Source organism: Etheostoma spectabile, chromosome 13 (genome assembly GCF_008692095.1).
Source record: "Etheostoma spectabile isolate EspeVRDwgs_2016 chromosome 13, UIUC_Espe_1.0, whole genome shotgun sequence".
NCBI classification, from domain to species: Eukaryota; Metazoa; Chordata; class Actinopteri; order Perciformes; family Percidae; genus Etheostoma; species Etheostoma spectabile.
The window spans coordinates 21332382-21343140 of NC_045745.1; the positions used below are offsets into that span (position 1 = coordinate 21332382).

General features: G+C 39.3%; 1 protein-coding gene, 1 long non-coding RNA gene and 3 other non-coding genes across 7 annotated transcripts; 4 read left to right on the forward strand and 1 right to left on the reverse strand.

The window, feature by feature from the left end:
• LOC116701044 (uncharacterized) lies at positions 1-1356 on the forward strand. The gene is made up of 3 exons (XR_004334798.1): positions 1-44; positions 245-322; positions 1018-1356. It is a non-coding gene; the product is annotated as an uncharacterized LOC116701044 (long non-coding RNA).
• LOC116701157 (small nucleolar RNA SNORD65) lies at positions 90-163 on the forward strand. Its single transcript, XR_004334842.1, has one exon. It is a non-coding gene; the product is annotated as a small nucleolar RNA SNORD65 (small nucleolar RNA).
• LOC116701154 (small nucleolar RNA SNORD49) lies at positions 858-935 on the forward strand. The gene has a single exon (XR_004334839.1). It is a non-coding gene; the product is annotated as a small nucleolar RNA SNORD49 (small nucleolar RNA).
• On the forward strand, positions 1105-1177 carry LOC116701159 (small nucleolar RNA SNORD65). The gene has a single exon (XR_004334844.1). It is a non-coding gene; the product is annotated as a small nucleolar RNA SNORD65 (small nucleolar RNA).
• Positions 1357-5252: 3896 nt separating the features above from the next.
• On the reverse strand, positions 5253-9835 carry nsrp1 (nuclear speckle splicing regulatory protein 1). Of its 3 annotated transcripts, none has more exons than XM_032534578.1 (8): positions 9570-9835; positions 8627-8711; positions 8401-8457; positions 8133-8261; positions 7343-7550; positions 6868-6970; positions 6134-6755; positions 5253-6091 (listed from the first exon to the last, which is right to left on the reverse strand). In XM_032534578.1, the coding sequence occupies exons 1-8, from the start codon at positions 9665-9667 to the stop codon at positions 5927-5929; spliced, it is 1467 nt and encodes a 488-aa protein (XP_032390469.1). In that variant the 5' UTR covers positions 9668-9835; the 3' UTR covers positions 5253-5926. The 3 variants fall into 3 exon arrangements, with proteins under 3 accessions (XP_032390469.1, XP_032390470.1, XP_032390468.1); XM_032534579.1 differs by having other exon boundaries at positions 5253-6086; positions 6129-6755; XM_032534577.1 differs by having other exon boundaries at positions 5253-6755.
• Positions 9836-10759: the final 924 nt, after the last annotated feature.

The window sequence follows — 10759 nt, forward strand, 5'->3', positions numbered from 1 at the left end:
TCTATGGTCCTAACAGCTGACTGAAGATGATTCATTTCCAGCAGGTGAGTGCATTATCTGTTCATTAAAATGGCTACTAACTGCCTCTGTTGTGATGAAACCTAAACTGAAATAGCTGGAATTACCGGCAGATTGTTTAGTGGTGACCCTCGGTTTTCTGAACACAAAATTGCTTAACATCTTGAGCTTCCTTGGATCATTGCTAGTATTTACCTTTTTAATTTTTTTTTACTGGTTTCTCTAGGTTCACCTGGTGGCATAAGATTTCTCCTGAAAGAAAATGACTCACAGGCACTGCCACAACACCATTTTTAGTGGGCTTGTTTTTTTTTTTTTTTTTTTTTTTTTTTTTTTTTTTTTTTTAACTTCATCACTAGTCTTAAAATAAAGTCTAAGCTGTTATGCTCACCTTTGTACAATAGAAATACTTATTGATTTGAACATCTGGATTACATAAACTTGTTCTGCATTGAGATGAGAACCGACAATTTATGACTTAATGATTAATTTGCAGCAAATGGTAGTCAGTTTAGAGTTGACATTAACCTTTAAGATTGCTGCATCAGTTCGATTTGTCCAAATTCCAGTCCTCAAGGACTAATTTTGACGAGTCTGGTTGATATGGTGCTAAAACAATGAGATTTAAAGTCCTCAACTCCTGCACATACCGCAGGTGTCTACTTGTGGTGACCTTTCCTAGTTTTAGCCACTAGTTTTCAGGACTACATGATCCCGAAAGTGATGTTCTTAAATTGGGGTTTCTGGCTTATAACGTATCCTACTTGGTGTTCTTTGACTCTTGTTGTTCATTGGTGAGTTAATTAGCTTATAAAGGAGTAACGAGTCCCTGTGTAGTTTACAGTGATGAAAACCTGGAGTAGGAAGTGCCGTCTGATGCGACAGCTGACGATTGTCTCTGATCCACTTTTCTGAGTCTTTTAAAGCTGTAGTGATTTGAGGATTGATGTGTTTCAAAATAAATTGTCTGTCCTCATTATTCCTTTGATTTTATTACAGGTGTCATTCTGGTCTGCTACAGTCTCTGAAGTTTGGGGATTGAGTTAACAGGTAGCCTTTCAGCTTGAATACAATGGCAGTCAATTGTTATGATGAAACCCAAACTGAAATAGCTGGAATTACCGGCAGACTGTTCGTGGTGACTCTTAGTTTTCTGAATATTAGATAGCAGCATCATGCAGTACACTTGAAGAAAATAACTTGCTAACTGATTGTTATTATCCTTCAGAATTGGATCAAGTGGTTGCGGCAGCTGTCTGTATACCTGCAAGCTACATGTGGTAAGACATTAATCTGTTTATAAGCTTATAATGAGGATGGATATGTCTTTTTTTATTTTATTTATAGAACCATTTAAACATCTGTGCTGCTAAAATGTCAGTTTCAAAAAATGGTTAACTTGTTACAGCCCTTTTGTAAAACAAACTGTCCTCTGGATCTGTTTACTATTCAGATGTGTGGATGGTCATTGTATGAAATGCAATTTATATGAATGTTTTCTTGTAAGATTTAATTGATTTTCCCATATGTGTATACAATGGTATCTTGATAATTCTTATAAATATTTGTATTTATTTCCAGGTTAATCTGGCTCCCTCTCTCCTTCAGATGACTCATGGACACTGGTTCTCAAGATGTCTGTTTGTTGAAAAGTACTTTACACTGTACAATGCAGACTGGTTACTGGTCATGTTATGATTGCAATAAAGTCTCTAAGCAGCTTGAAAAGTGAAAAAAATGACGTGTCTTCTTGTAATGCCACCACTAGGATGCAAGCACATGTTTAAGTGTGTGTGTGTAAATAGCTTTTAGACCTTAAGTAGGCTCTGAAGATGAAGTCCTAAAGTTATCATGCATGTAGAGTTGTGGCTTCACTGACCAGTGACCGAGGTTAGCTAAATGGAATTTCCAGTTCTGACGTCAAAGCATTCTTTGGAAAGAAGACTATGACATTTGTCTTTAAACACTAGCAGGTTCTCTTTGTCATGCCAGGTGGGAATAGTCATTTGAAGAACTTTGTAAATCTTTGTTCAGTTTAATTATGTCAGTGTAGGTGGAAAAAAAACAGCTTTTTCTTTTTAAAAATCACAATACCGTGCTTACTACCAACATGCTCTCTGTACATTTATCAAAGATTGGTTGAAGAAACCAATTTAACCTCACTGTCTTTAGGCAGGTTATGACGCACTAAGAGTTTGAGATTAAGTCTAATGCATGGATGTTGTGCAATATGCACTTTAATTCCGGTTGCTCTGCCAAACCATGGGTGGGTCCGTTTGCACTATATGTCCATAAATGAGGTGAACATCAAGCTGCCCTTGAAGGGTATCTGCTTAGTTTGTAAACGCAGGTGTTCAAAGTTGGCCAGAGATGGTTAAGAGTGAACAAAGCAGTGAATCGGGTATAAAAGGCACTTTTCATTGTCTTGCAGAGGTTATGTTCTACAGCACTAAATAAACACACCTCAGGATTGAATTGTATACCAGGTCAAAAATGGGTCCTTAGATCCAGATTTGTGCGTCATGTCAGGTCCTCGCGTCACTCAAGGCTTTTTCTTGACCAGTTTTCAGAAGTCTCTCCAAAGCGAAAGAAAATGCAGGCAAAGGGCAGAAACACATCCCAGCACTAGTTTTAGTTGGTCATAAGTAATGATTGAGAAGGATTACATTTGTCTATGTAAAATTTATGAGGAAAGCATTGCAAATGTATACCTGTACCAACAATGTACTTCCCCCATATTACAAACACCCTAAAGGATTTAAAAAAAAAATGCCTAAAACAAAAAACCTCCATACCTGCTGGGTGAAATCCAGCCATCAGCAAACGGCATGCTTGGATTTGGAAACCCACAGTGAAGGGTATTAGTAGAAAGCCCCTTGTAGTTCAAATTTAGTGAATTGGTTGTAATAGTTTTAGACACATCTGCCTCTGCTCTAATGTGACATCCACCTGTGTGAAGATGATTCACTGCCCTGCCCTAAGGCTGCTCATCAAACCTTGTGAAAATCTATAAGGCAAGACTATAAGCAGCTGAAGAAATCTCTCAATGAGGGGAGCATAAGGATGACACTTTCCCAGCAAAACCCTCAACTCTGGAAAAACTTGATGTCACAGCTGAGCAGCTCAGTGAGTCAAGTCAACGTATTGTCTTAAACTGTAAATAGGCATTTTAGAAAGAAAAGATTCACATCTCTGACTTTCAATAGGACCTTAACCCTGATGCGTCATTTGTTGAGAATGGGACTTCCGGCTTTACTTCACACAAGGAGAAGTTGGTTAGCAAACATCTTCTCTTTAGTGTTTGCAATATTTGACTTAGTGTAGAGCCCAGGCAAAAAGACTTCCCACTGAAGGTAAAAGGATGACCTTAATTCTCTGAAGTTATTGTGATGTGGTTGCCTGCAGGAAATGACTTGTTTCTTTCAGCTATTGGAGCGTTGACTTTTTGTAAGTTATTGATTGCATGAGTGGAGCCTCCGTATCAGAGCCATCCATCTTCGTCCGCTTGTCCGGGGTTGGGTCATGGGGGGAGCAGCTCCAGCAGGGGACCCCAAACTTCCCCCTCTTGAGCTACATTAACTAGCTCTGGCTGGGGGATCCCAAGGCGTTTCCAGGCCAGGTTGGAGACGTACACTGATCCCTCTACATAGTCCCAGGTCTTCCCCAAGGTCTCCTCCTAGATACATGTGCCTAGAACGGCGCCCAGGGGCCACCCTTACCAGGTGCCCAAAGACCATCTGATCTTTGGGATATAATGAACAGAGCCATACAATGCAAAACTATGATGGATGTGGGAGTTTCTAGGGGTAAAGTACAGAAGTATGTTTTGATTCATTAGGTTAGGACATGGAGGTTCAAAAATAATCATTATCCAATGAGAACTTGTGAAATGCATCTGTTTCAGGAGAAAGGGAAGGACGTCTTTAATAAATTCGGTCTGGTCATGCCTTTGCTGTAACAGCAGTCATGCAGGTTTGTACTTGACTCATGCGTGATTGGTTACATTTTGCAAGATCTCCTGACGTGTTTGGCTTTTGATTTCTATTATTGCTGTAATCCATTTTCTTACTTTAGATGTGTATAAGTACTTTGACCTGATTTTGTCTATTTGCTTGTTTGTAGTACAAGTATAAAGTGCTCTCTCAATGTAGTTGAGTCTGTTTTTGCAGAAACTGTTTCACCACTCTGATTTGAATAACACTACAATAACACTATTTACCAATTTAAACATAATTAGCACATAATAATAAGCTTTTACCAATAAAAGAAAGAGGAACATGCTTCATATTCACGTTTGTAGCTGGAGTACTTTATTTTTGAACTTTCTCCTTGTGTGTGCACCAAGAATGAACGTGGACAACGGCTTGGTGAGGCTGATGACTTTCCGTTATTCAGGCTTCTCAAACACCTCCTTGGAGACCTTCATCTTTCTCACGTTATGCCTGGACAAGATGTCAAGTGAGAAATTAAGTTTTTAATTGTTCATAATGAAGAAGACAGTTGGGGCTACAAAACTAAATTCCCCTTATATCCTCAAATCTGCAAACCTATTTTACAGTGGACCAAAACATAGCTTATACAGTATTTCTCCATATTAAAATGTGTCTAACACTTATTACATATCATCAGATGGAGTGATCCACATGACCTGGGAGGAGGCAAGTCTGTTTCCACTTAATGCCATGTATTCTTCATTCTTTCCCAAGACATTCAACACACAAAAATATGTGGTAGAAACTTTTACATCTACTGAAGTAAAAGTAGCGATACTGCAATATAAAAATTACTCTTACATATGTGGTATTATAAGTCAAATGTATTTAAAGTAACAAAAGTAAAAGCACAATATTATTACCAATGCAGTTATAAATAGCATTTTACTGTTGTAGTCAGTTTCATTGTGTCACACACTGTTAACTGTGCGTATAATTAAGCACATCATTTCTGGTGTGAACAAATCTACAAACTGCCTTTCTTTTGGTTCAGTGGTCCAAAGCCTTCAATTTAAACTAGACCAAAGCTGACATAGGAGCAGAGTCCTGCAATTAAACCTTACATAGAATTGATGCCTTCCTGTGCAAAACCTGGAAAGCATGTAATCCCCTTCTGTGATTAAAAGGGTAATTAACAACGTTACCTTCTGAATTGTGAGCACAAATCTTAATTCTTGTACACATTTTAACATCAAACTTCATGTAGTGATGGCAAAACAAACAGGAAGCAAGAGCGGAAACTGTGGACCAAAAATGATTTTATTAACTTGTCTACATGAGAAAGACTCAAACAAAAGTCAAACACAATATCACTGGCTCATACGTTGTTCCGCACTTCTTCCGAACCAAGCAATAAGACAAGTTACACTCATTCCTGTGCAGATGTCAAAAGGGACTCTCTGCCAAAACTCATATTTACAAGTCAGTGTTCTTATTTCACAATAATAAATCAAATCCACCAATTCAAGTGCAAAAGACAGACCATGAGCACACTCTACTGTTTAAATATGTCCACAGCAGTGTCTGGTGGAGTCAGCCGTTACAGGATAAGATTGGCAATTGGCAATATTTTTCTTATTGTTAACAAATCCCGTGAAAAGACTAAAATTCTTCCCACTAACAAGTCTATGAATATAGTCCACAACAAATGCACTATTTACTCCTGTTTGAGGAATGTTTGCAAATAGCTAGAGTGCCCAGCTGTTTTAGGAGATCACTGAGCCTTGAAAAGAAAGTCCGTTCTTAAACAGCTTCAGTAGAACCCAATATGCCCAGGTGACAGGGCAGGGAGGTCAAAGTATTGACAGAAGAAGAAACTAACTTGTTGTTTGTTAGTCCTTTCCCGGGATTTGTTAAAAAGGAAAGACATTACATTACCCTCTATATTAAGATGAAGGTTGCGTGCTGCACAGATCTCAGTCCTCCTCCTTTTCTATATAAGTCTTACAGGCCGAGCGTGTCATCTGTCTGGCCAAATACCTGTCTCTCGCTGAACTCACAGTGTGATCCGTGCTGCGCTTTGCAAACTTGCTTGCCTTCTCCTCCATTTCCTCGCCTTTCTGTTCCGGTTCTTCTTTTTCTGTTCCGTGTTCTTCTTTTTCCGTTCCGTGTTCTTCTTTTTCCGTTCCGTGTTCTCCGACTGCTTCCATCTTTTCTGGATCTTTTTCTTCCTCCTTTACTGCCTTCTCCTTCTCTGCTTCCTTCTTTTTTTCCTTGTCTTCTTCCTGACCTTTGTCCTTGCGCCTGTCTTCATCTGGATTCTTCCTCTTCTCTCTTTCCCCATTCTTATCCCTCTCTCTTTCTTTAGGGCTCCTCTCCCTCTTCCCATGCCTGTTCTCCCTGTCTGTATCCTTACCTCTGCTTCTGTCATCTTCTCTGCCTCGGTCTCTGTCCCTGTCTTTCCTTATATCCCTGTCGTCTCTTCTTCCCCCGTGCCTGTCATCTCTTTCCCTTCCCCTGTTTCTGTCTCTATCTCTATCCCGTCCTCTGTCTCTGTCTTGATCTCTGTGGCTCTTCTTATGTCTGTCTCTCTCCTTCTCTTTCTCCTTCTCCTCTCCGCTCCCTGATGAAGGCGACCTCTGTCTGTATTGGCGTTTTGAGTGTGCAGAGCCTGCCCCAGGCTTGCTAAACCCAGTCTTCTGCTCATGCCCCTCCTCATTGTCGCTGCATGAACTTGGGATATTGTCGTGAGATGTAGATGATGAAGTCCGCTCTGTGTCTTTTGAAACCTTTGAGTTTTGAGCTCTGTGGAGGCAGGAACAGAGAGATACAAATAAAGGCTTAGAATGCTTTTTAAAAAGTATGTATGTGCTTCTTGTGTTTATGGATGAGCAAGAAATGTGGAGCTCTGACTGACTTGTTTGTTGAGCGATCCGGTATCGCCTCCTCTCCTACAGTTTGATTCAGCAGGTGCCGGTAGAAGCCGCTCAGGTCTTTTTGTTTCTTCACGTCCAAAGCCGCTAAACAAAACAAAAATAATTAAAACATATTTTGTATAAAGTGGCCTCTTTTCTACAACATTTAAATTCTCTCTTCCAGTCACCCATTGTGTGCCCTGAGGGAGGAGATACTTCGCCAAAGCCAATAGGCTCAATACATTTACTGAAGGAATCAAGTTACTTAATTAAATTTTTGCTGCTGTCAATAAAATATTGGAAAGATTATTAGGTGTTTTTCATCCTGGCCGCACAAATTGTTTTTACAATTTCCAGATTGCTTAAGGATTACATTCTTATGTTGCTTGAAACCACTGGAGTTAAAAGTCTTACCAAATCACTTACAAAATCGTATCTGCCTGCAGTCTGTAAACAGTTGTAGAGTATCGGTCTAACCTTCTATCTCTGCTTCTCTTTTTTCTCTCTCCTGCTCTTCCTTCTGCTCTAGCAGTTTTTGCTTGTAGGCGGAGGTAACGTAAGCTTCTTTATCTGCAAACTGCTCTCCCTCTTTCTCCCTTTCCTTCTGGATCTTCCTCTCTTCCCTCCGTTCCTGTTCTTTCTTTCGGTCCTCGACTGCTCTCATTAACTGGTGGATATACTTTGGCTGTAATAAAGAGACACAAACAAAAAAAAATTAAATTAATGTTCATGGAGGAAGTTCACCAGCAGGCTGTCTCAATATCAGAAAACACCGGCAACACCGCAGTACGGGGAATCAATAGGCTTGTTCGAGATGAGCCGGGTCTGCGCAGAATCGATCACCGGTGATCACCACCTGTTGCATGCCGGATAGATCATCTACAGTCTGTTGTTAATTAAAATCAGCAACAGATTGCATGTGGGCCTAGAGCATTTTAATTAAAACAACTGGAGACTGTGTACAAGCTCATATGTGGGTCTGATGACATTTTATTAAATCGGAATCGCAAAAGTGTTTCTGTCACTTCCTGTCCAGCCTGAAGGCTGCTGAAATTGGCTGGAAACTGTCCGACTTTACCGCAGCTTTTTGTCACCGCCCCCTGCTGCTGTTGCCTGCTCTCGTCCACTTTACATGCGAGGCGCAGTTCATCTCGAACAAGCCTAATGTCTTGCTCCAACATTTCTGTGCATGCTGGACAGTCTTTCTAACCATTAGATCATTCTGAAATCCCAGTGTTGACAACTACAGCGTTGCAAGTGAAATTACCTTTTTGTCAGTGCCTCCCAGAATTTTTTTGTTGCTCTCAAGTCTCTCTTTTTGAATGTCATCGTACACAGCATCGTAGTCATAAACAGTGCTGTCCTGTTGCAGGGCCTTGTGCATCTCCAAACGTGTCTTTAGACAGACAGACAGACAGAGAGACACAGAGAGAGAGAGACCGGTGAAAAGTAAATCACAGAGGGACGAACTTAAAAAAATAAAATAATGTAAAATAGTTTTACGTGGATTCAAGCCTTTTAATTCTTCCTCCCACCTGCTTCATCATCTTCTTTTTGTCAGCTTCTTTCTGCAGACTCTCCCCAACTGTGGTCTGAGGAACATAACAAAATAGATTTAGTATACTGTATATGGACAGAAGTCTGCTAAAATGCCAACCAATACCTGAAATGGGGCTCTTTATTTTTTTAGTATAAATCTGTTCAGTTTCCAAGAGACAAATTATATTGCCCAGCTTTTAACACACCCATTAGTTTACCCACCTCATCATCCGAGTCATCCTCAAACACTGAGTGTTTCTGCAGGGTCTTTGACAATCCTTTCTTCTGAGACAAGATCAGCCCGTACCTGTGCACAATCAGGCAACAAGGCTTTGTAACATACATTCATGTATTTTACCTGCAAGTCGTAATACTTCAAGAAAAGGTTGTATCTCTTCTAGGACAAATGCACAAGCACCAACACTAAAGAAGCAACTTAATATAAAGAGTTTTAGAATTATTTTTGAGGATGTATATATATGGTTAGCGAAGATTAGAAACTGCATTCAGAAACATTACCATGTATTTTACAAGATGGTATTGATAGAGTTTATCTCAAGAACAAACACAACGCACTATTTATAAGATGGTTTAACTTGTTTAGAAGACAGGTGACTTTCTGCAAACTTTAGGTAAAGCACACTTTTTAATCATACGTTATGCACATAGACAGTTGGTCATGCACCTAAAAGAGAAACAACAAGTGCCTAAAACCTCGCGATATTTACCAAATGAAGTAAGTTTGTTAACTAGCGACGGTCTGAATGACTAACGTTTACGTTAGCTATGAAACTCTCCGTGACAGTATGTCATTTGTGGGAATAACATCCAAAAGATACAGCGGTATTTCTGGTAAACTTAAGGATAAATTGACAAATAAATGACTTTAAGGTTTAAAAAAGAAATACAAACAAAACGGTACCTAGTCTTTAAACCTTAACTTGCTGCTATATAAGCGAGGTATGCAAAACGTTAGCATATCGTAAAACTAGCTAGCTGCAGGAATTACCGTTTTCACAAATCACCACAAGCGGTAACACCACGGCTGCTACAGTTAAGTGAGGTATTTATTGTAACTTTAACTACAACCCCAGTAAAGTCAAACAGTCGTCTTTCAATGTAAATCACACAGTAGTATAACCATGTTAGCTTGTATGCAACTTACTGCTTTGTAGGGACCGCCATCTTGCTCTGACTGCGAACCAGAAGACTGTAAAAATTAAGTTTGATTAACAGATTCGACACACATTGTAGTAATGTCATACATAACAACTTCTATTAGGTTTTCACTTCAGCAGCCATGTGAGTACAGCTACCACATACACGAAACCGATATTTAGGTTATATAAAAAAAATTCTAATCTCTAAATATGGGTTTGTCAGCCTGTTGCGAATGTGCGGATCTCCGTTGATAGATAACGTTAGAAGTGACCGTGATGAACAAAATGTGAATTATCCATTGTACAAATAAGGAATTATAACTATTTTTCACAGTATTAAAAATAACAAAAATACCGTGATATTAAAAGCATATTAGCCTACCACAGATCACTGTGCCACCCGTTAAAACCATAGCATAGCATATAAAAAATGACAAATGTATTGTTTTTATTACCAACAGATGGCGCTATTGCTCCAAATGCATTGATCAGTATCGATCAGTTCCGGAAAAAACAAACAAAAAATAAACGTAATTTTGTGTAGCAGAATTTCATATTTCTTATCCTGGTATTTATCTTGCATCCCTTTAAGTCAATTTCATGACCCATTAAGGGGTTCTGACCTTCAGTTTGGGAACCAGTCTTCTACTGTGTATTAGGCTACTACAATGACCAAAAACCAAAGCTACTGACATGTATTTTATTCTGTTCCTTCAACCACACATCATGTAGCAGCAAAGTGCAACAAGAAAGATATAGGTTAAAGAATACAGAGAGGAATGGTGGCGAATGGTCTGCTATTCTTACAGAAACGGCAACAGAAACGTATTCGCTCATGTCATTTGTTATTTTCAATGCTGTTGATTGCTCTGTTCTAAGCCTGGTGTAAGGCATTCTCTTAGATCAGAGAGCACATGACTCACCTGTGATTAAAGCTGCAGCTTCAAATTCCCACTGCCTCCTCTGAGTGACTCTAAATCCAAACACCATTATCTCTGTTGTAATATCCATCTCGTCTCATCTCTGGCCTCACTGTTATCCTCTGGTACAAACAGAACAACCAAAGCTGCCTGATGGTTGTATGAATGGATAGAGTGGTGATAAAATGAACAATGGGATATGTAGATAAATGGAATGGTAAATTGACAGATAGACACTTGAGGTGAAAAATATAAAGAGACTGAACAAATTACTT

Bases quoted from the DNA above. Each gene is read 5' to 3' on its own strand.
- nsrp1 (XM_032534577.1), bottom strand. From the start codon at position 9,667: ATGACATTACTACAATGTGTGTCGAATCTGTTAATCAAACTTAATTTT. The intron at 7,551-8,132 runs GTAATTTCACTT...TCTTTATTACAG, and splicing joins TGGGAGGCACTGACAAAAAG to CCAAAGTATATCCACCAGTT. The intron at 6,971-7,342 runs GTTAGACCGATA...TGTTTTGTTTAG, and splicing joins AAGAGAAGCAGAGATAGAAG to CGGCTTTGGACGTGAAGAAA.